This window comes from Odocoileus virginianus, chromosome 31 (genome assembly GCF_023699985.2).
Source record: "Odocoileus virginianus isolate 20LAN1187 ecotype Illinois chromosome 31, Ovbor_1.2, whole genome shotgun sequence".
In the NCBI taxonomy this organism is placed as follows: Eukaryota; Metazoa; Chordata; class Mammalia; order Artiodactyla; family Cervidae; genus Odocoileus; species Odocoileus virginianus.
The window spans coordinates 10613346-10637981 of NC_069704.1; the positions used below are offsets into that span (position 1 = coordinate 10613346).

General features: G+C 36.1%; 1 protein-coding gene across 6 annotated transcripts in view; it reads left to right on the forward strand.

Moving 5' to 3' along the window:
* Positions 1 to 24636, forward strand: part of PTBP3 (polypyrimidine tract binding protein 3) — an 84607-nt gene that overhangs the window by 33206 nt on the left and 26765 nt on the right. For 3 of the 6 annotated variants that reach the window (XM_020901966.2, XM_070459277.1, XM_070459278.1), the window contains 4 exons: positions 3523 to 3692; positions 6304 to 6450; positions 14398 to 14562; positions 23796 to 23906. In XM_020901966.2, coding sequence (XP_020757625.2) covers positions 3523 to 3692; positions 6304 to 6450; positions 14398 to 14562; positions 23796 to 23906 — 593 coding nt within the window. Of the gene's footprint in view, positions 1 to 849; positions 929 to 3522; positions 3693 to 6303; positions 6451 to 14397; positions 14563 to 23795; positions 23907 to 24636 lie in introns of those variants that run through there. The other 3 variants (XM_070459279.1, XM_070459280.1, XM_070459281.1) reach the window with 2 other exon arrangements.

The following is a 24636-nucleotide window of genomic DNA, read 5'->3' on the forward strand; positions in this document are numbered from 1 at the left end:
TTTACTAGCGTGTGAGATTAGTGCAATTGTGCGGTAGTTTGAGCATTCTTTGGCATTGCCCTTTTTAGGGATTAGAATGAAAACTGACCTTTTCCAGTCCTGTGGCCACTGCTGAGTTTTCCAAATTTGCTGGCATATTGAGTGCAGCACTTTCACAGCATCGTCTTTCAGGATTTGAAATAGCTCAACTGGAATTCCATCACCTCCGCTAGCTTTGTTTGTAGTGATGCTTCCTAAGGCCCACTTGACTTCACATTCCAGGATGTCTGGCTCTAGGTGAGTGATCACACTGTCTGTGTATTCTTGCCACCTCTTCTTAATATCTTCTGCTTCTGTTAGGTCCCTACCATTTCTGTCCTTTATTGAGTCCATCTTTGCATGAAATGTTCCCTTGGTATCTCTAATTTTCTTGAAGAGATCTCTAGTCTTTAGGAAGCCATTCAATAGCCATTTAGGACGTTTCTTTCAAAAAGTACAAGATTTATTCAAGTTAAAGTATTTTGAATGCTTATTTTCTTTTTTATTTTATTTATTTTTTTTTATTCCCCTGCCCCTGAATGCTTATTTTCATAATACAGTTTTCAGAAAGTCTTTAATCTTTCGTATAGAGAATAATTTGTCAAAGTTGCATATTCAGTACAGTAGAATTTCCTTGTTTCCTCTTTAATTAAATTATGATTCTATATATGCTTATATACCTTTCTATTTTTAAATTGTTATTATTTATCAAGTCTTTAATTATAACCTTTTTTGTGTCATCTAGATGAGTAGTTCTTTAGGTTTTTAGATTTCATAGACTAATACAATTTTGAATTAATTTTGAGCAATGTCTTAATTTTGCAAAGTTAGGACATCAAGAGAAAAAAGCCACTGTTGTCTACAATCTTCATTTTAACACCAAAAGAAGTAGAAAGAACATACTTTCCAGGTAAAATAGGCCCTCTTAAGAAAATCAAGACATATGTTGTTGATCTCTTTGTAATGGGCATTACATTTAAATGGGCATTTAAATATTAACGTTGTGTAATTTAATTTTCCAAATACTCCTACTACAATTTCTATATACTGTTATACTCATTTTACAGGAAAAGAATCTGAGGCTCAGTTATATCAGAACAAGATGTCTGGTTTTGTAGCCCGTGCTTTTAACATAGCACAGAGACTTTCATAACACAGAACCACTGAGAACCTGAAATGGTTATGTATCTGCATACTTCTTGATAAAAAATTTGTCACCATTGGTCTTTATATGATAGTGCAGTTCAGGTTCAAGTAGCTTGTGTAGGTATTCATTTTATTTCATACGTGGTTTTGCAGAGATTATGAACGCCTCAGTTAAAGAAATAGCCTTCTTAATAAACATTGAGACATTCATTTGTTTTGGATTATTCTGGGTAAGCTGCTAAAAGCCTTTGCTGCTTAGGATGGTTTTGTAGTCTTCTAACACTTCGTGCTGGTTCAAAACGTACAAGATTGTGGCCTGTTGTCTAGCCATCGAGGCTCACAGAGAGGGGAGGTGCAGAAAGGCACTTCATGCTTGACTTTCTGTCCAGGAGGTGATAATTTAGCGACAGTATTTTCACTAGAATCCTCATAAATCTGCATGTACTCTGAAAATTTATTGTCATCATCAAGTTGCTTCCTTTTTTTCCTAGGAGTGGTAACACACGTTGAGATTTTTGTGATAAAAAATTACCTTTAAACTGAAGTTTGACTAATGCTCTTTTGACTTCCTAGCTGTGTGCAAAAATTATTTAATCTCTGATCTGTTAAATCTCTTCATCTCTTCATCTGTTAAAGTTAATAAGATGTAATTTAATGTATTTTTGTGTGTCAACTCCAGTGAGGCAGTGTAAATGAAAACAGCATGAAAACTAGAAATTAAGATCTTTTTGGGTAGTTGGAAGCCTGTCAGGGTTTTTAGAACAGGATGACGACATGACACAGACATTTAGGATGATAACATGTCAGATCTGAGTGGAAGTGGAGGGAGTGACACTAGAGGAAGGCAGAGTAGAAGTGGTCACAGTCATAGGGGTCATAGGTGAGGTGACACTGAGAGTCGAGATGAAAGTGGAATCAGTTATTTCGGAGGGGAAATCAGCGTGTCATGATAATTCATGAGGAAGGAGAAGGAACCTTTTGACTCCCAGAAATTTAGTACTTGATTTCCAATAAGTATTTGCTGATTATTTTCCACACACTGTCCTAAGCATTTGCTGTGTACAGGCACAGACCTGTGAGGACCGCTTGGAATTGATAGTATGGAAGGATGTTGCCTGCGTTCATGAACATAGAGAATTTGGGAGCAAGTGCTAGTTTTGGTATTAAGTCAACCTATTTTCCTATAAGCAAGTGGTGCTCTGTGCCATAGGAAAGGGTACAAAATATTGCCAAGACTTTTATGCGGTCCTCATGAAATTTGTTTATTTAGGGTCACAGACATATGATTGTCTTTTTAGTGTTTTAGAAGCTTTTTTAGCATTTAGAAAAATGGTAATCTCAGGTGTTCAGAAAGATTGTATTTTTCTTCTAATAGTGCTACGTATGGTATTTAGAATTAAAAAAACAACACTATAATGAAACTTTGGCTTTTAGATAATTTGCATTCAGTCTTACATGGTGCTATTTCTGGGGGGAAAAAAATACCTTCCTGAATCTTACGTACATAAATTTGATTACTTGTTACAGGCTTCTCAGTTCTAGTTACTGTCAGTGTTAAAACATAAGCTTTAAATAAAGTTTGACTATAAACTGGCATACTGGATTACAACAGTGGTTCTCAAACTTTAGATTGCTTCAAAATCATCTAGAGAGCTTGTAAAAACACAGATTGCTGAGATGTTTCTCATTCAGTAGGTCTGAAATGGGGCTAAAAATTTGCATTTCCAAAAGGTGATGATACTTATGTTAAGAGCTGCCTATTATATCATTAAAGAATAGGATTATCCTAAGGAAATCACAATTTAGCTTCTGAAAGTACTTTAAAAAGTGAATTGGCAAAAATTGTATAATGCCTGAAAAATAAACTTATTTTCATAAACATGCATCTCCAATCCAAATCCTTGTAGGATGTGATAAACATGAAATTTTTATTACCATCTCTCCTAAAAGTTTTTATTCTGTTTAATTAGTAATAGGACAAACTAGAAAAGCATCTTTTAAGATACATTAAAGATAATATAAGTATTGTTTTCTATTCACAACAAATAGTTGACCATTTAGAGGTTTTTGGTACCTCAACATACGTAATTCATTTATCCAGCACTTTTCCTTGAAGTTAAAAATCCAAGTTCAGTTAAAAAAAAAAAAATACACCTGCAGTGAAAAATTTTAAAAAACCCACTCATTGAAAAGTGGATGATTTTGTTTTCTGCTGTCTTCTACTCCTCCCATCAGCCCTGTAGTTCCTGAACTTCAAAACCTGAAACTCTTGGAAGGTCAAATGTGATAATATGATTAATGTAGTATGTCAACCCAAATTAGTTTCAGTAATTAAAAAACAAATCTTGTATTTTTTAGCTAATGGGAATGACAACAAGAAATTTAAAGGAGATAGACCTCCCTGTTCGCCTTCCCGTGTTCTCCATCTTCGCAAAATTCCAAGTGATGTCACCGAAGCAGAGGTCATATCATTAGGTCTACCATTTGGCAAAGTAACTAATCTTTTGATGTTGAAAGGAAAAAGCCAGGTATGTAAGTTTTCACGATTGACCCACAATTATTATCTCTGGGTGTTAGTGGAAAAAATAAAATAAAAATTATTTTTAAGGGAATAACCTAGTAGTCCACTGGTTAGGACTCTGTGCTTTCACTTCCAAGGGTGCAGGTTCAATCCCTGCTGGGGGAACTAAGATCCTGCAAAGTGCAGCCAAAATTTAAAAAATGAACGCTTTTTATTTCCTTGAACTTTTTTTCTTAATTTTATTCTATATACATAGCTTTTAAAAATAGAACTTCTTTAATGATAGGAAGCAATAAATAAAAATATTATATAGGAAACAGGATTCTCTCTTATTTATTATCTTGACCAAACATATTTTACATTCTCAATTACAAAAAGGTTTATGAAAATATCCTGTGATTATCAGAAGAGATTGGATTGTTTGCCATCCAAGATTGGATAATGATGTCTGATTCATACCCCTATCTTAAGTAAACTGTTGTTAACAGCCTTGTTTAAGGTAGTTGAGGTTATTAAGAACTGGAGAAGTTAAATAGTATGTCTTAGTATTCAGTCCTTGTTGTGTTTATACATTTTTTCTTACATCTTTTAGAGGTAGTGTAGGCACTTGGATCTTAATTTTCTTTACAGATGCCACTATTGAGAATAGTGTGGTTTGCACAGTTTGAAAAGAGCCAACATGATCATGTCTAATGGCTGTCTTAATGTCTATAAGGCACATGTTACGTACATTATGTTTTGTGTAGTATATCCTATATTTTATGTCAAATAACTCTGAGAGGCAGCAGGCAATGTCACAGTTTCCTTTGTTTTCTGCTGTTGGTTCTAGGTTTATATTTTTCTGTAGTGCTAACTTATTGCTGTTAATTGCTTGTCTTTTGACCCTAAGTCCTGTTCAGAAAATGCAGGAGATTCTGATGTGCGTCACTGTAGTAGTACTTGTAAGCATAGTCATTCCGTGGTTCTTGGGGGTGGAGTGTTTGAGGATAGAGTAAGGGTTATTTTCACCAGCCTTTCTGTGGGTAGTGACTTTTGATTTTCTCTTCATCCTGCATTATGAAAGTTGATCCTTGGCTGGATACTTTGGGAAAACATAAATAATTCTTTTACTGGACTCCATGTGGAAAATTTTATTTTTACATAAATTTTAGGTTGTATATACGTATAGGAATGATTTCCTGACTAGAATCACAATATCCAAAGACACTGTTCAGCCTTTCATTTGTGTGACATTGCAGGAGTCTCAACATTTAGTAGGGAATTTGCAGGAAGAGACTCTCCTCATATGGTGAATATTATTAGAATACAGTTTACAAATTCGTTGTTGAAAAGATGACTTTAAAAAACCAAATAATTAGGAAATACTGCCATAGCTATTTTTGTTATCTTGATCATTTTTATCTACTTCTCTTAGAAATATTAGAAAAACTGTATTCTTATACAGTTGGATAGCAGCTTTAAAGTGTATCATGGACATTTGTACCTTTTAGATACTGTGAATGACTTAAAATCTGTTTTATTCTTCATAGATAGTGATTTGGATCATGAGTTCTTCCTGTCCTTTAAATTTGAAGTGTTATTATAGGTAGTTAGGGCTCAGAATTGTTAGTATATGTTTTGTCTTGACCATTAAGACAGGGTGATGAAATCTGCCACCTTAAAGATCTGTAAGTATCCTGTTGCTGCCACATAAGTTAATGGGAGTCATGACAGTGAGAAGCCAAAAACAGAGTAAGACATGAATGCCAAGAAGCTTCTTCGGTCTCAGTTCTTTTTTTGTTGTTGCTAAACATTTACTTAATTGAGTTTTTTGTTTATTTAGTTAGTTTTGGTTGCACTGAGATCTCAGTTCTTTTTAGTCTTCAAATAGCTAGTATAAGTGTAAGTGTTAGTCACTCAGTCGTGCCCGACTCTTTGTGACCCCATGGACTGCAGCCCATCAGGCTCCTCTGTCCGTGACATTTTCCACACAGGGATACTGGAGTAGGTTGCCATTTCCTTCTCCAGGGGATTTTCCCAACCCAGGGATCGAACCCGGGTCTCCTGCACTGCAGGCAGATTCTTTTACCGACTGAGCTACAAGGGTATAGTGATTACCAGTAGCCAAAAAGGTCACTTGAATGACCCAAATCAAGTCGATATTGACTTAATGTAGGATGCTCTCCCATTTCCCTAATTTGTACAGTTGAGCTTTGGCACATGAATGTTCTAATTATATTCATAAAAAGGCAAAGTAGAACAGATCATTGGAGAAAATTTTAGGAAGAAACTGAATGCATCTATTTATAGTAGTGATGCACACATTTATTTTTGCTTTTTTTAGTTGTTTCTAAATTTTAGAAGAATCAGAAGTAAGAAGAAGACCAAAAACCACAGAGTCATTTAATCAACTGTCAATTTCCCAATCCCAAATCTTTTATTGAACCCAACTTTTGTCAAATATGCTTTCAGTAACTATCAGTGATACAGTTTGAAACGTAAGTCTTTTCATCCCCTTTGGGGCAATATGACTTCTGTTAAGAATGCGTGAGTTTTAGAGCAAGCTAGAATGAGAAAATAGTTCTTAGCTGCCTTTCTAAAACAGGAGCTTTCACTTTACTTTCTTGTGTTTATTGCAGGCTTTCTTAGAAATGGCTTCTGAGGAAGCTGCTGTTACTATGGTGAATTATTACACTCCTGTTACTCCTCACCTTCGAAGCCAGCCTGTTTTTATTCAGTATTCCAATCACAGAGAACTTAAGACTGACAATCTGCCTAATCAAGCTGTAAGTATTAATGTCATTTATAAAAATAATTGTAAGAATACATGATAACTAATTTTCTATTTTTAAGTGGAAAAAAAATCATGTGTTTTTCTTCATCATGAGATGCTCTGTTGATAAAGATTGCATATATAAATTCTTACCCAAAGACCCCAATAAGAAAGCACTGCCATTTGAAACTATGTTTGAGGATATGGCCTTAGAAATGGCAGGCAGTCAGTTTTCCCTTGAAACTGTTTCCATAAGAGGGGGAAAAGTACATTGTTAATGTCTTTTAAAATCTCAGCTCTAAAGGAACTATAGAAGTCAATCCTTTCTTTTTACAGAATATGTAACAAAGGCATTGAGAAGTTGAGTGGTGATTATATTGTTATGTTAATAAGAATTTATATAAATATGTTCATTAAATGATTTTTGACTCTCCAAGATAAATGTGGAATATAAAATTGAACATTTCTTATCTCATTTTCCAGTTTTGATATAATTGATACTGAAATTTCTCTGTCTCTCCAGGTTGATTTTTTAAGTAGTTAAAATAGGAATTTGAAGTAATTTAAGGGTAGGAAAAATTTATCCATGAAGGAAGTACATTTTAAAAAATAGGTTTTATATTATGTTGAGAGCATTGTTTGGCCCTGATAGCCTTGCTCTAGGCAAAAGAACTCCTTCAACTCTTTGTTTCTGTGTTGAAAGTCATTATAATGCAAGCTGCTGAATTTAAATTATAGTTTTCCACATTTTTAAAAACAATGACATTTCCTGCATCCAATCCTTAACTTATTCTAAGACGTATTAATGACATATAATAAATTAACCTAAACTTGAGTAAATGAAATGTTAGATATTTTTAAATGTATACAATTTTTAAAGTAAAACATTGCCTTGTAAGTAGGATATATGCTCATGGTAAAACATTCAGACAATCCAGAAAAATAAAAAAATAAAAGATGATCCAGTTACCTAGATATAACTGATAAACATTTTGCAAACATTTTACTGTGTACCCTTCTCTATTCAGGTTAGGTTTATGTATATAATTTTACACCAGTGGAATCCTAATGTTTTAAGAGCTATTATTTTTTCTCTACAGTAGGTCAGTGATGTCATTTCATGACAAGAAATACGCAATTACTTCATACTTTTTACTTTTTATTACTTCATCATTTTTAAATGACTGCATAATACTTGCTTCAAAACGGCATTCATAATTTACCCAGTTTCTTGTTAATAGACATTGAGATTGTTTGCAATGTTATGCTTTTACAAATAGTACTATAATAGCATTCTTATATATCTTGGCATACTTGCAGCATTATCTTATAGTTTATGTTTCTGGCAACAGAATTGCTGGTAGTTAGCCTATGTATGTTTTATGTTTTGATAAATCTTGCAATATTGCTTTCTGTAAAGATGATTTAGGATGCCACTGATAATATGTGATAATATATGAGCAAGCGATTTTCCTGTCCATTTTTGTTAGTACGATAGTTAACAAATTATATCTTATTGTTTTACTTACTTTTATGTAATAACTTGTGAAGTATTTATAGTGATTTCTGTTAATACAGTTTTCCTCCCCATTTTTTCAATTGTGATAAAATATGTATATAATATGAAATGTACCATTTTAATCATTTTTAAGTGTATGATTCAGTGGCATTCCCTGGTGGCTCAGACAGTAAAGAATTTCCCTGCAATGAAGGAGACTTGGTTCATTCTCTGGGTCGGAAAGATACTCTGGAGAAGCAAATGGCTACCCACTCCAGTAATCTTGCCAGGAGAATTCCATGGAGAGAGGAGCCTGGTGGGCTACAGTCTGTGGGGTTGCAAAGAGTCGGAAATGACTAAGCGAGTGAATAACACTTCAGTGGCATTAAATACACTCACATTGCACAACCTATCACCACCATCCATCTCCAGGACTTTTTCCTCTTCCCAGACTAAAACTCTGTACCCATTAAATCCTGACTCCTCATTTCCCCCTGCCCCTACCCTGGCACCTGGCAGCTGCCATTCTGTTTTCTGTCTCTGAATTTTGTTTGCTAATTCATTTTTAAAATTATTTTTATGTAAGAGTCGAATTTCTTAAGTTGTGTTATGATCTCTGACATGGGTACCATACTCATAAAAACCCAGTATAGCAAGATTAAAAAGTTTTTTTTCTACCTATATTTTCTTATACGTTAATGTTTTGGTTGCTTCATTTTAGTGTTTAAATCTTTGTTAAGACTATTTTGTGGGTGGAGAGGGAGGCTAGGGTCTTTCACTTAATCCCACTGACCAGTTTCTCTTTTGTTGTGGTTGAATAACCCATTTATTATCCACTCATGTAAAACTTGTCCTTTGTCATGTTCTACTTTTCTATACACAGGCTTTGCCTACTTAGAACTTGCATAAATATACTTGTTAGACATGACGTGACCACACATTTCGCTTGCATGACCTCCATCTACCCTCGTGTGTGCTGCCCACGTGGTATGCAGTCTTGTCTAATCTGGATTACCTTTTGGATTCTGTTCTGTTCCATTCCTGTTCCAGTGTCCCTGTGGCTTAACCTACTGTAGGGCAAGGCTCAATTCTTTCCCCTCTCTTTTTAAAAATTAAATGGATAATAGGTTTTGTTTATTTCTCAGGATATATTAGAATTATTTTTATAACTCCTAATCCCCCAAAACACAGTGGAATTGGGTAGATTTTATAGATTAATATGGAGACAATTAACATGTCTATATTGCTAACTAATCCTTTTGAGGAGGAAGTTATATTTTATTTCCTATCTCTCAGTAGAATTTTCAGTTCTCCTTTGTATAAGTCATGCAGTTTTGTCATTAGTGTGATTCCTAATTATGTTAGTTTAAGTCTTGAAGAAGAAACAAACAATTTAATAAAACTCTTAAAGACTGGATTATTCTAAAGGGAAACAGTGAGAAATCCCAGTTGCTTGGCAACCAAAGCCAGCCCAAATGACCTAGTTTATTCTTAGATAGCCTTGGTTTCTTCCCAGTACCCTTGCCATTTTGTTACTTTTGTCCATTTTTTCTATTGACTTTTGATAAAATATGGTTTTCTTTTATTCAGAGTCCTATACAAAAGCTGAAGTCAAAATTGAAGGTATCTGTTTACATACGTATTAATGAGAGGTACCAGGTGTTTTTTTTTATTCTGTCAGCCCTAGGAAGCTGATAAATTACTGTTTCATTCTCTTTTCTTCTCTGAATAGCAAGATACCCCAAAACATACTTATGGACATACTTGGCAGAGGGTCAGGTGAATATCAACTATTTTCCTCCCTTGCTTTAAAATTAGAGCTAAAAATTTTATATGGTATTTTGGGGTGCAGCATTTGAGAAATGGTTGTATTAATAGCATTCAGTTTTGTATAGACAGTTTTTCTTAGTCTTGTGGGTAAAAATTTATAAATTTGCAAAATTATGACCATGGAAAAATTTTTCCTTAAAAAATTTCCCCCAAAATCATCAAACTGAACATTTAAGGTCTGTGAATTTTGTTGTATATTCATTTCTATCTCAACTATAGAAATACCTTTTTTATATTTTCTAGGCATATTTAAATTTTACATGAAGTATATATATGTTCCCAACCTCAATAAGTATTTGTTGGTTTTTCCATCACAGTACTGCTCTTTGCTTTACTACTAGTTAATGTAACCATTCCAAAGGGTTTGTGGCTGAAACACTGAAAAATTACCTCCCATAATAAGAATTCCGCTGCCTCATAATGTTTAGCATCAGATACACAGAAAATATGTCTTTTGTGTACCTGACCTGTCTCTTCATATTAAGAAGACATTTCTTTTTTCTCCCCCTCACTTTTCTTTTGTCCTCAGTGAAGAGTGTCCCTCTACTTTTCATTTTCTTCCTTAAATACTTTTGCCTAATTAAAAATTGAAACTAGAGTTACTTATTAGACAAATCTTTCTCAGATTTTTATTGTCAAAAGAATTTTTTTTTTGCATGTCTGTTATGTGGAGACTTTTGTACTCAATGCTCTGTGAAGTACTAATGCGGAGTATATTGACAACTGTAGAATGATTAAGACAATATATACCGTATCTTCTCATATTTCTCCAGTGTGTATCTTTTATGCCAAAGAGGAAGGAGTGAAGAAAGAGAAACAGCAACAAAAGCAGCAATAACTGTAATATAGCAGTAGTAAGCATATATATAGAATTGTTAAATAAAAGAATTGATTGAATAATTGGTAGATAAGGAAGTAGAGTCAGTGAGGTTGGAAATTCCCTGGCGGTTCAGTGCTTAGGACTCCACACTTAGTACTAAGATCCCACAAGCCACACAGTGTGGCCCCCCCCCCCAAAAAAAATGTCAGTGAAGTTAAATTTCCTTTCAGTTATTCAGGCTTAGTTTTGATAAGATGGTTAAATCTTGAAGAATGGTTCCTTTTTCTCTCATGCCATCCTGATGAAAGAAAAAGGAACCATTATTCCACTGAGAGCCTCACTGTTTTGATGTTTATTCCTGAACATTCTAAAGTTGAGAGTGATTGCTAGCTTGTTGTTTCATAGGTTTAGTATGGTAACTGCTTGCTTCTTGTTCTTTAGTCATTAAGTTGTGTCCGACTCTGTTGTGACCCTGTGGACTGGAGCCCGCCAGGCTCCTCTGTCCATGGGATTCCCCAGGTGAGAATGCTGGAGTGGGCTGCCTTGCCCTCCTCCAGGGGATCTTCCCAGCCCAGGGATCGAACCCAAATCTCCTGCACTGGCAGGTGAATTCTTTACCACTGAGCCACCTGGGAAGCCCTCAGCTGCTAGCTAAATGTGAATAAATTTAAATAAATTAAAAATAAAAAGTCCAGTTTCTCAGTTGCACTAGGTATGTTTCGAGTGCTCACTAGCCACCAGTGACTAGTATCCAATCTACTGTAGATGTCGAACATTTTCATTATCACAGGAAATTCTGTTGGACAATACTGTTTGTCTTCCATGTCTCTACTTAACCTTTCGTGTGTGTGTGTGTGTGCGTGCGTGCACATGCGTGTGTGTGTGCATGCGTGCGCGTGCGCGAGCACTTGATACAGACGTAATAACTACTTTAATGTTCTTGTTTGCTAATTCTAATCCCCATGTTAATTGAGTCTTTTTTGAATGACCTCTGAACCTCATCTTTGCCTATTTAAAGGCTTAAAGTGGGACTGTGAGCCAGTTTTCAAATTTAAAAGCAGTACAACCCTGTTTTCCAAATAAAATCTTCCTGGGTTGCCCAGTATAAAATAGATAAACTGCTCTGTGTGAAGCAGAATTGGGGTGCTCAGTACTTCACACACTTGACTTTACAGGCACATATATATTTAATGATATAAAATATTCAAATAATTTATATGTTATTCTCAGAGATGATTTGGAAACTGAACATTTGGCATTTTAAGTATTACTTGATACATAAAAGTCTTTATATGGCATAAAAATGTTGTTAAACGGTTTAAAAAAGAGTTGTATATAAGTACAAAAGTGGAAGTTGTTCAATTGTTAAACATACAGAAAAGACTGCCACTTTTCAGAAAGACATTTATTTTAATGTTATTTTTCATAACAAAATGTTAAAAAGCTACTCATCCCACTTTCGAAAGGTGGTATAATAGTAAACTAAAATTAAAGTCATGAAAACAAAATAAATATTAATATAAAATAACAAAGTACTGTGAAACAATACTATTATCTTTAAAATTGCAAGTGAATACAAGATGTAGAAATGAAAGAATCTGCATTAAAGTCATGGGATTTTTTTTCATTTTGTGGCACAAACATTTTATTCGTTATCACTATTGTTAGGAAATTATAAGAACAAAAGATTGATTAAAAACTTGCATTTAATTTCACTAATTATTAACTTAATTATTAACCATACTTTTTTTCTCTTCAGTTCCCCCTTTTCACTCAAATAATTGTTTTAAATTTTGAGACAGTCACGAAATTTTTAAAGAGTCGTAAATATAATACAAAGAAGTTCTGATTACTTGAGGTGTTTGGGGAAAAACTGTTGATCTGGCCTGTCTTCATTGGCCAAACTTCCAGTGTGCATTCCTTTCAAAGAAGGGTACTCTTAAAAACCATAATACACTGGTCAACATCAGGAAATTAACACTGATGTATTACTTCCCTCCAAGCCTCAGTCCCCATTCAAGTTTTGCCAGTTGTCCTAGTGATGTTTGTTCCAGCAGAATAAGCATTATTCAGCGTCGCATGTTCCATTTAGAAATCATATCTTCTAGTCTCCCTTTATCTGAAACAGTAAGTTATTTTTGTTTTTTTTTTTACTTTCATAACCTTGATACTTTTGAAAATTATGGACTACTCATCTTCTAGGCTGTCCCTCAATTTGAGTTTGTCTGATCTTTCCTTGTGATAAGATTCAGTGTATGCAGCTTTGACAGGAACATCACAGAAGTAATGCTCTTTTTTTCTCATTGCATCATATCAGGTGGCACATAATTTCAATTTGCTGCATTGCTGATGGTGTGCTCTTTGATCACTTGATTTGACAGGTGTTTGCCTGGTTTCTCCACTATAAAGTTATGACTTACAAAGGGGGAAAGAAGAGTATTTGAGGGGAGGTACTTTAAGGCAGTGTAAATAGACTGCTCCTTATCAATTGTCAATTTTTATCAGCCTGTGGACTTACAGGTTTCCTGTTTTATTTGATGGGTTTTTATTTGTTACAGTCATTATTTTGGTTCTCAGATAATGCCAGCTGGAGCCTCTTTCAAGCTGTCTTCTGTGTCCTTTTGGCTTGCTTCTGTTGTTCTTTGAAAACTGTTTTGCATTCTGGTACAAAACAACAACAAGAAAACCCCACAAAACTGGAAATGTTGTACACTCATCTTGTGCTTTCCTGCTCCAGTTTTAGAACTAGACATTTTTTAGAGCGCCCCGGTTCCTTTTAATAGAGCATCATATTTAGAAACTTTTTTGCCTTCCTTTTCTTGGGTTCTGACATCTCATGCCAGGCTGCCTCTCCGTTGAATTCTTTACTCCATTCAGGCTCCATGGACTGACCTCGCTACTCGAATTATCTTTACTGCATTGGCTACCTATTCCCTGCGGCTGCTTCTGTTAGTTGCTGAGTTGTGTCCAACTCTTTGTGACTCCACTGGCTGTAGCCCGCCAGACTCCTCTGTCCATGGGATTTCTCAGGCAAGAATACTGGAGTGGGCAGCTATTCTCTTCTCCAGAGGATCTTCCCGACCCAGGAATCAAACCTGCATCTCCTGCATTGCAGGTGGATTCTTTACCGCTGAGCCACCAGGGAAGCCCCCAGTTCTTGGTGGCCCTCTTCTTGACTCTCCCTGGGCTCTGATAACCCTGGCTAGGCTGCTCCCCTCTGGATATCTTTCTTACCCTTCTTATGTTCCCCAGGTTCTGACAGCTGGCAGTGAGCCACCTACTCACAGATGACTTGCTTACCTTATTTGGGCTCAGGTCCCACTTGCCAGGCAGATGGATGCTTTCCTCCTTTTGCTCAGGCTCTGGTGCTCCATGCCAGGATGCCCTCCCTGCCCCATTCTGAACCACCGCAGCTCCTCCATGTGTATGCCTGTCATATGCCACCAAGAGGGATTTGAGTGATTTTTTTTTAAAGTGGTCTTTAATGTTACTTTCACATTGCTTGCTTCCCTTTTGTCATTAAAAAATCAGGATATGAAAGTTATATACAAGTTTTCTTCTTTTTTGGCTGTACATTTTTCATTTATTCAAGTAAATTTAAGCAACTTTCTTAAATATCGTGTCACTGTGATAAGAAAACAAGACTTTTGATTCTTGACTGATTACAATATTAGGATATATGCATCCCAGAGAAAGTTTACCAGATATGTATATTTTTATTTAACTGTAGTGCTTCATATTAATTTGCACCAGCTAAGGATTATCTAGTGTGTCTGTATAACCACAAGTTCTCACTTTGGATTGTTCTGTAGAGAGCCCAAGCTGCGCTGCAGGCCGTCGGTGCAGTCCAGTCAGGAAGCCTGGCCCTTCCTGGAGCTCCTCCCAATGAAGGCACAGTCTTGCCGGGGCAGAGCCCTGTGCTCCGAATAATCATTGAGAACCTCTTTTATCCTGTTACCCTGGACGTTCTTCATCAGGTAAGGAGGAACACTCTTAAGAAAGCAGAGTCAAATATGACCTCTGTAACTTTTAATGTTTTCTATCTTTAGTTTTTCAGGTTGTGTGATTCTGGTTAATGTATTTACTTAAATAATAAAAGTCTTCAGCATCCTGTTTCATGCAAGGAATAGTGTCAATTAGAGATAGTTTTTTTGAAAGCCTCCTTTTTCTAACCTAAATACTTGATTTTAAAAGGTATGTAAGAATTCTGTGTTTTTATACCTAAGCATGAAAATGAACAAAGCATAGACTCCTATTAAAAAAAATTGGTACTAGTTATTCCTGAGAAAGTAACATCAATATAGAAAACAGCAAATGTATTTCTATAGACTCCTCCATATATTTGAGCACTTTTATTTTAAAAACTCTTAAAGGAAGATAATGAGTAACTTCACATGTAATATGGAAGTATCAAGTTAAATACTGACTCTCAGCATAACTTTCATAGACTGTCCATTACTGTGTCTAAACCATCTTGATAAGGGGCAGTGTATCACATCATGGCCTACTGTGAAGAGACGGAATTTAAGAATTACAAGATCTGTCACGTAGTTATTACATAATTGTAATGAATAAAACTAAACCTCCGATAATTGATGAGTTGAGTATTGTAAGGAGTAATTGAAGAACCAGTTAGACTTCAAGCCTCCTGATGTCAGCTCCAGTATTCCATTTCATTATACTTAATAATCTATATATAAAAATTATTTTAAAACACTGAAACATATTATATGCTTATATTCTTATTTATATCCCAATATATATATAATATTAAACAGCATAACCCTAGGCCAATTTAGAATCATTTTAACTGTTTTCTAAACCTTTGGGTTTGTACTACTGAATGAGGAGTCACGGGGGGTTGTATGTGTGTGCTTATATCTAAGAATTGAAATGTATCCTCTCCTGTTCTCACATTTTACAACTAAGGGAACTGGGGACCTTAGAAGTTGCTACTTTCCCCACAGTCACTGTACCAGTTGGTGATAAGAGCTCAGATATGTTTCCTGATACGGTTCATGTTGGCCTTCCCCGGTGGCTCAGACAGTGAGGACTCCATCAGCAGTGCGGGAGACCTGGGTTTGATTCCTGGGTTGGGAAGATCCCCTGGAGGAGGACATGGCAGCCCACTCCAATATTCTTGCCTGGAGAATCCCCCTTGCCAGAGGAGCCTGGTGGTCTACAGTCCATGAGGTCGCAAAGAGTTGGACACGACTGAACGACTAAGCACAGCACATGGTTCACATGCTGTGCGTGTAAATATCAAAATATATCATTTATTATGCCTACTCTATTCCCTGTGATAGTTTCCTGAGTACCATTTTCTAAATATGTGCGTTTGTGAAGCATGTCCTGTGGAGGGCTTTAGCAGTGGTATTCATAGCCACTGTTGTTTCCTAAAAGGGTTCAGCAGTTACTTAATTGGTTGGCTTCTTTGTCCTGATGGATTTTCGCCTCTTCTGTTTATCCCACCGAGTAGCATCAAGCTCTCTGTGATTCATCAGCATTTCTCGTTTGCTTTTGCTCCTGTAGTGCTGTCGCTGCTGCTGATAACTTCTGTTGCTTCACAAAAGATGTTACTGCACCTGTGGCTCAACACTGGCAGCAGTCAGCAGTGAACTTAGCCCAGGTTGTGTGGTCCTTTTTTGTTATTCCATTTGTCGTTTCCCTGAGACCAGTAACAAACCTTGTTTCTCTCCCTAAAGATCATGGGTCCTTCAAGTGAAGAGAAGTATTTCTGAGTCTTCAGAGGTAACCATTGGAATAGGACTCTTCAGCCCTTTAGTTCTAGCACTCTCTTGTTTAATCCAGCTTCACACTGCTGTTGGAAAAAGCAAAATTCCTTACCAGGGCCCTTAGTGGCACAATATGCAGACCTCTCACTGTCTCTGCAACCTCACTTCCTGACTATTTTGCTTAGTTAGCACCCCAGCTTTTCTGGCTCTTTGACCCTCTTCCTCTTACCCTTCTTATTTCTGTCTTAGTCCATTTCTGTCTTCTATTTTTTAGGTCTAGTCACTTAGCTGAATCTACATCATTCCATTTTCAGCTCAAATTCACCTCCTCAGAGTGTCTTTCTCTAATTACATTACCTAAGCCCTTAACCCCAGCACTCTATTCCATTAGCTGATTTAAGTATAGTATAGCATATAATAGGATACAGTTTCTGGAGCTGGTTCGAACCCTAACTCCACCACTTACTACCTTTATAACCTTGGGCAAGAAAGTTGCTGCTTCTGTGTCTTTTTCTTATTTACATAGTGGGGGTGAAGATGGTATCTATTCTGTACCTGTGTTAGGAGGATTTCGTGGGTTGATGCATTTGAAGCTCTTATAGCAGTGCCTGTGACAGTCAGTGCTCAAAAAATGTCACTGTGCTTACTACATGCCAGTAAGAAACTAGCACTTGCTTTGTGAGAAACACATCCTTGCTCTTGTGGCCTTCTGGGTAAGATGTTAGTTATAGCATGAAATGTGATAAATATTGTGACTGGGAAATACATGGAAGAGTAGAGTTGGTTGCACATGTTATAATTAGCAAATTTTTCTGTATTTTCTGCTGAAGAGTTGACATTAGCTAAACTGCTCTCTAACATCTATGGAAGCTAATGTTTTTCCTTTAGCTCATGGTGGGGGAATTAAGAGTGACTGAGATGGGAATGGTGCTATTTCAGATGAGAGAAGTTTCAAATGATGGAAGTGTTTACAATATGATGACATTTGAGCAGAAGCTTGAAGAATGTAAGGGTGTTAAATTATGTGTATATGTGGTAGGATAATGATCCAGTCAGAAGGAACAGCAAGTGCAAAGTCCCTAAAATGAAAGTGTGCTTAATGTATTCAGATACCAAAAAAAGACTGTCATTGGATGTTAAAAAAAAAAAAGGAAAGCTATGACTGATAGGCTCAGAGAAGGGGTTAAGACTTGATGATGCAGAGCCTTTATAATCTTGACCACTGCGTAAAATAGGAAGCCATGGAGGATTTTGCGTAGAGGAGTGAGATGACAGGCTGAGTGTTTTCACAGAATCACTCTTGTTGCTATGTTAAGAATGAACTATAGGCATAAGTGATGGAGAAAGAAACTGCAACCCACCCCAGTATTCTTGCCTGGAGAATTCCATGGACAGAGGAGCCTGGCGGGCTACAGTCCATGGAGTCGCAAAGAGTCAGACACAACTAAGTGACTGACACACACACATAGGCATAAGTGAAGGATCTTAGCATAGTCCAGATGAGAGATGGTGGTGACCCAGGTGGGGATGTGTGCACTGGAAGTGGTGATTACATATGTATTTGGAGAGATGTGCTGATGGGTTGAGTAGATGTGAGTTATGAAGAGAAAGAGAGTAACCATCAATGCTTTCCAGATTGTGAATGTGAACTTCTGGTAAAACAGAGCCATCTTATACAAGATAGTAAGGACAGAGTGGGGGAAAGATATGGGGCAAGGGTGGGAGGTAGGGGAGGAATCAAGAGTGTATTTTCAACTTAAATTGGATATACCTGTTCAACGTCTAGTGGGAGATGTTGAAGAAACATTTGGGAAATAAGTCTGTATTGAGCATAAGAATTTAGAACTGGAAAATTGGTGATCATTTGCATATGATTGGCACTTAAGGCCACGGGATTGAATGGCATCACTTAGTATTTGTAGGTAAAGAAGGCATTCATCAACTGATCCGTTATGTAAACTCAACCTTGCATTCTAAAAAACTTCTTTGTCCACTAACAGAGTAAGGCAAAACAGTATTTTTTTGGAATTTATTACTTTGAAGTACCACCATGTGTGGTGTTAGTTATGTCCAACAGATGTCCAATAGATGAATCTCTTCAGGTATTGTATCAAATAAAAGAATCGATGCTAATAATATAAAATTCTAATTTTAAAAAATTACTTATTTCTTTTTGACTGCTGGGTCTTCGTTGCTCTGCAGGCTTTTTTCTAGTTGTGGCAAGCAGGGGCTACTGTCTAACTGCAGTGCATGGGCCTCTCATTGCAGTGGCTTCTCTTGCGGAGTGCGGGCTCTGGGGCGTGTGGGCTTCAGTAGTTGCGGCCCTTGGGCTCAGTAGTTGTGGCTGCCAGGCTGTAGGGCACAGCTTTAATAGTTGGGGCACACAGACTTAGCTTTCTGCAGCGTGTGGGTCTTCCTGGATCAGGGATGGAACCTGCGTCTCCTGTGTTGGCGGGCAGAGTCTTCACCACCCAACCACTGGGGAAGCCCCCGGGTTCTCATTTTTCAGTCTCCTTTTTTGCTGCCCACAGAGACTGTTGTAAACTAATTGTGGCCAATGTGCTTGTTATTTTAGAAATTTCCAGTATGAATAATGCTTTTTTCAAGTGACTACTCGTGAACATTTTCAGTTTCTGGCAAGTTCTCTTTATCACGCTTTATTAATCTTCATCACTCTGAAGATTAATGTTATCAGAATCTGATCTCTTGTATTTTATTAGTCCCATTTTAAAATCTGAAAAGATTAAAATGCACAAGACATATCAAGAGTTGATATGTGTGTTTGTAAAGTATATATATATTAGGGAGTAGTCAAAGACCTTGTAATCAATAAAAATATATATTAAATGTTCTTAAACATTGATCTTTTGAGGCCAAATCTATTTAAAAATAAGTATTTTGATAATTATAAAAAGTTGTTAGAAACCACACTTGAGGCATTGCTGAATTCCCTGATACTGGTGTTTGGTTACTTTATTTAATAATATCAGATTGATCTTTGTAGCTCCTCAGTAAGTACAGTCCAGGGAGCTCTAGAGAGCATGGTTAGCCAGATGAGTACATTTATGTTCTGTTAGCACATTCATATGAAAATTAAACAGCCAAACACATCTGCCAGGGAGGATATACGTCAGGCTCTTGTTCAAATTAAATGAGAGAAAGGGATCTAAACATTAACAAAATCTGAAGATTAAGTGGAAATTAACTAGGTCCTATACCATAATACAGTATAAAAATCCCAAATTTTAGAGCAAACTATATATTGTTGTTACTTCTTAACAAGATAGTTTACATAAAAAACGTTTATCATTTTAAAATTTGCATATTGCCATTATTCTTCAGTCAGGTCAGAGTATAATTTTTTTTATCAGTTAATAATAAACTTTTACCCTGTGCCTCTTACATGCCAGAAATTGTACTCAATGCTAAAGAAATGACCAAGACAAGCAATATACCTTCAAGGAACTTTCGGTCTAATTAAAGGAGACATATATAGACAAATGTCTAATACAGTATAAGGAAAACAGCAAGACAAGTATTTGTATGAGGCCAGGAAGGGGATAAAAATATTTGGTAAAGAAAATGAACTCTATTGAGGTTTGGGTGAGGCTAAGAATTTTCTGGTGGCATTATTGCCTGAGCTGAGTTTTGAAAGAATAAATGAAAATTTCCTAGGTATTATGTAAAGAGATACAGGAACAGGGAAAAAGTCACATGTTTAGGCTTAGAACTCTGAAACCACTTGGTGTATCTGGAGAACCATTATAGTTGTTGATGTAAATAATATAAAATAAAAAGTATAAATAAGTAGTGTAAAATAAAAAGTGTCAGGAAATGAGGCTGGAGAGGTACACGAGAGAGAGAGATTGTGTATGTTATACCAGAGAGCTTAGATTTTACTGTGTGGGTAATGGGGAGATGGTGAGGAATTTTAAGCAGGGAAAAATGTAATCTGGCTTGTACTTTAGAACACTACTTGTGTCTGCAGTATGAAGGAGGGAAGTTAGGCAGTTAAATATATCTTCTTTTATATATATGTGTGTGTGTGTGTTAATACACACACACACACATATACATTTTAAAGCTATTTATTTATCTGACTGCGTCAGCCCTTAGTTGCGGCACGTGGGATATTTCATTGTGGTGCATGGTCCCAGTAGTTGCGGCACGCTGCCTCTCTAGTTGAAGCACATGGCTTAGTTGCTCCACAGCATATGGGATCTTATTAGTTTCCCTACCAGGAGAATGTAGGGCTCAAACCTTGCAGGGCAGATTGGTAAGCACTGGACCACCAGGGAAGTCCCTGGTATTATTTTATAAACTTTATTCTCTAGGATATGAGGGTGTATTGAGGAAGTGCTTATTATAAGACCAAACCTTTCATTAAAAGAGCAAAACAAAAATTTCCTAGTGTTTTTCAAAATAGAGTTATATGAGGGATTAAGGTCTTAATATCTTGAACCCTGAATTATGACCATAATGAAATTAACTATATTTTTTTAAAACATCTTAAATTTCAATAGCCTTCAGACTACGTCTTTAAGAATGGAATTTTCTGGTAATCCCTTCCAAGACAAATTAGTTTCACGAGTCTTGTTGATCTCTTACAAGAATTGTTTGACTCTATTCAGTGGTATAAAGAATCTGCCTGCCAATATAGAAGACAGGTTTGATCCCAGGGTCGCATAGGTCCCCTGGAGAAGTAAATGGCAACCCACTCCAGGATTCTAGCCTGGGAAATCCCATGGACAGAGGAACCTGGCAGACTAGAGTCCATGGGGTTGTAAGAGTTGGACATAACTTAGTAACTAAACAACAAGGTTCCTCATAAAAATGGAATCACTCATCATTTGCTGTTTTGAGATTGGCTTATTTCACATAACAGTGTCTTCAGGGTTCATCAGTATTGTAGTATGTGTGAGAATTTCCTTCCTTTTTAAAGCTGAATAATATTCCGTTGTATGTATGCACCACGTTTTGTTTATTCACTCATCTGTGGATGGACACTTGAGTTGCCATTGAGCATCTTGTCCTGTGCTTATTGCTGTTTGATTGTCTTTGGAGAAACGAAGTGAAAGTCATTCAGTTGTGTCTGACTCTTTGCAACCCCATGGACTGTCCATGGAATTTTCCAGGTCAGAATACTGGAGTGGGTAGCCTTTTCCTTCTCCAGGGGATCTTCCCAACCCAGGGATTGAACCCAGGTCTCCCGCGTTGCAGAAGGATTCTTAACCAACTGAGCTATCAGGGAAGCCCTTTGTTTGAAGAAAGTTCTTTTCAAATCCTTTGCCTGTTTTTTAAATTGGGTTTTTGTTGTTGTTGACTTGTAGGAATTCTTTTCATGTTTCTATATATTACCTCTTATCAGATAAATGATAAGCAAATATTGCCTCTCATTTTGTGGGTTGCCTTTTCAATCCTGATAGTCTTTTGGTGAACATGAGTTTTAATTTTGATGTAGTTGTATTTTTCTGTTTTTTCTTTTGTTGCCTATCCTCTAGGATAGTTATTCTTGATCATTCTTTCTGATAATAAGAAAGCTGGATATATGCCTATTAAGGAAACATATACATGATGTGTAATGACAGCAAATTCTTACCAGCATAGGGAATACTTAGATTTAAGAAGCAGGACACGTTTCTGGCTTATTAAAATCCAGATGTAAAATGAGACGTCAGAGGAAAGCATAATGCATTGTAGGAACTTCCGGCCATGAACTTCTGTGCTGGGGAAGTAGAGCAAGTGTTGTAAGAGCATTGGTGACCAGGGGTCTGTCAGGAAACCTCCCCCTCGCTGTTCACTCCTCTTCTCCAAAGGCTCTTCAGAGAGGCCTTCCTTGAGTAGCCTTGCACCTTCCCAACTTGCATCACGCTCATCCCTTTTCCTTTTATCTTTAAAACAAAATACTTTTGTATGACCAGGTATTGTTATTTATTTGCTTATTTATTGTCTTGTCTTTCCTCACAAGAGCAGAGACTTCTTCCTTCCTTCCTTCCTTCCTTCTGATTTTCTAGGTGTTTTTTCCTGTTACTGGTTTCTTGTTTAAATCTATAATTGAGAATATACATTGTATGATTTTTATTATTTTAAATTTGTTTAAGTGTGCTTTATGGCTCAGAATATATCTATCGTGGTGTTCATGCATATTCTGCTGTTATTGGATATATTATTCTATAAATGTCAATTAGATCCAACCCCTGTCCCCTTTGGTATTCATACGTTTGTTCACAGTCTCAATGCAGACTTATTCATAAGTCTGTATTGGAGGGATATTATTAAAGTCTCCAACAACAATAGTGTTTTTGTAGTTCTAGCAGCTTTTTTTCTTTAGTATTTTGGTTCTTTTTTGTTACACACATATATTTTAAAGATTGTTCTATCTTCTTGGATAAATGACTCCCATTATCTTATATAGCATCCCTCATTATCCCTGATAATTTTTCTTCAGAGGTCAGCTTTGTAGGAAATGAATATAGCTCTGCCAGCTTTTCTTAAAAATTAGTGTTAGCATGGTGTATCTTTCTCTCTCTTTAGCTTAAGTCTTTATTTTTAAAGTGGATTTCTCTCGAATAACCTAGAGTTGGGTCTTGGCGTGTGCTTAAAGCCCACTCTAACAGTTACGTTTTTTAATTAGCGTATTTAGAACATTGGCGTTTAAAGTGACTTTTTTATATATCTGCCAAGATATATCTGGACTTGTATCTGCCAAGTTGATAACTGTTTCCTACTTAGTACGTTTGTTTGTGATTTCTTCCCCCGTTCGCTTTCTGCCTTGTCTAGTTTTTCTCCCGTTTCACATTTTGTCTTCTTATTAGAATTCTTTAGAGCATTTTTAGTTCACAAAACACTTTGAGCAGAATACATATACCTCCTTACCCCCACAGACATACTGTTCCCCCTATTATCAAGATCTTGCATTAGTATGATGCTGTTGTTTAAAATTGATGAACCAGTGCTGAAATTCTTGTTTCTATTTTGTTCACTCCTGACTTTTTCAGAGTTTACAATGATTCTCCATGACTATTTGATGAATTAATAGAGCATTGGACATTTTTTTGAATATTTTGTAGTTTTCCTTTCTATAAAAATTTCAGGAAGTAGATGCTGATTCTCAGGCTGAAATAGTTGATCTGTGTGACTCTTCCATTTCCAGGTATATGCTTTGCAACACCATTATCTCATAGCATTAATTAATTCCTGTTGTAACCTTCTGTTTCAGTACTGTGCCAATTATGACAAGTTATAAAATAGGTTAAATATTTTGCTCCTGTTGTATGTCAGGCACTGTTTTCAGCCATGTATGGGTGTTAGAACATGAACATCTTAGGCTTGATTTAAGTAATTTTGGTACCAGTAGTTTTAATAAAGGAGATTATTTTCATTTAAAACTGAGATTTATGAATCACGTTGTATTTATAAAGATAAGTTAGCTAAGTTTTTCCCTTAAATTTAACCTAATGTGAACTTTTTTCCAGATATTTTCTAAATTTGGCACAGTCTTAAAGATTATCACCTTTACAAAGAATAATCAGTTTCAAGCCTTGCTTCAGTATGCTGACCCATCGAATGCACATTATGCCAAAATGGTAATTATGATCTTTATTTCATTTTCCAATTGTTATTATAGTCACTTCAGTGATACTAAAGAAAGTCATCATGTCTTCTCCTTTGCTGTAGTTTACTATTTTTTTAAAAAATTGTAATAAAATATACAAATTAATTTACCATTTTTAAACATACTGTTACATATGCTCTTTTTATAGTCTAAAAGCTACTTCTCTCTTCATATGCAAAGGCTTCAAATCACTTTCATTTCTTATATTTCTGGGACTCATTTCTGTTTGTCATATTTGAAGTCTAGAGTTGAGCAAAGTACTCCTGATATAATCTAACTAATAGAATAGAATTATCTTTGCCCTAGTGCCCTCATTTACTTCTATTAAGCGAGCCAAAGATTGCTTGATTTCTATATTTTTGCAACCATATTCACTGTTGAATCTCATTGAGCTCTAAATTGATAGACATTAAATCTTAGGAAATATGCTGCTTTCAATTCATATTGTCTTCTATTTAGCACATAAGTGCTTGACTTTGGACAAGATATAAAACTTCACATTCAGTTTGGTTATGTTTGATCCATCTCCTATTGAGATCTGTCCCTAACTCTATCTTGTGTCAGTATCTGAATCATTTCTAATTTTTTCCGAAGATAGAGACTAAGGTTGACAGCACTTTGTGTTTCACATAGTATCTAGCTCTTGACTAGGAATAACATTGATATTTGCTGTATCCTCCACCTGCATGTATTGTTCTGTA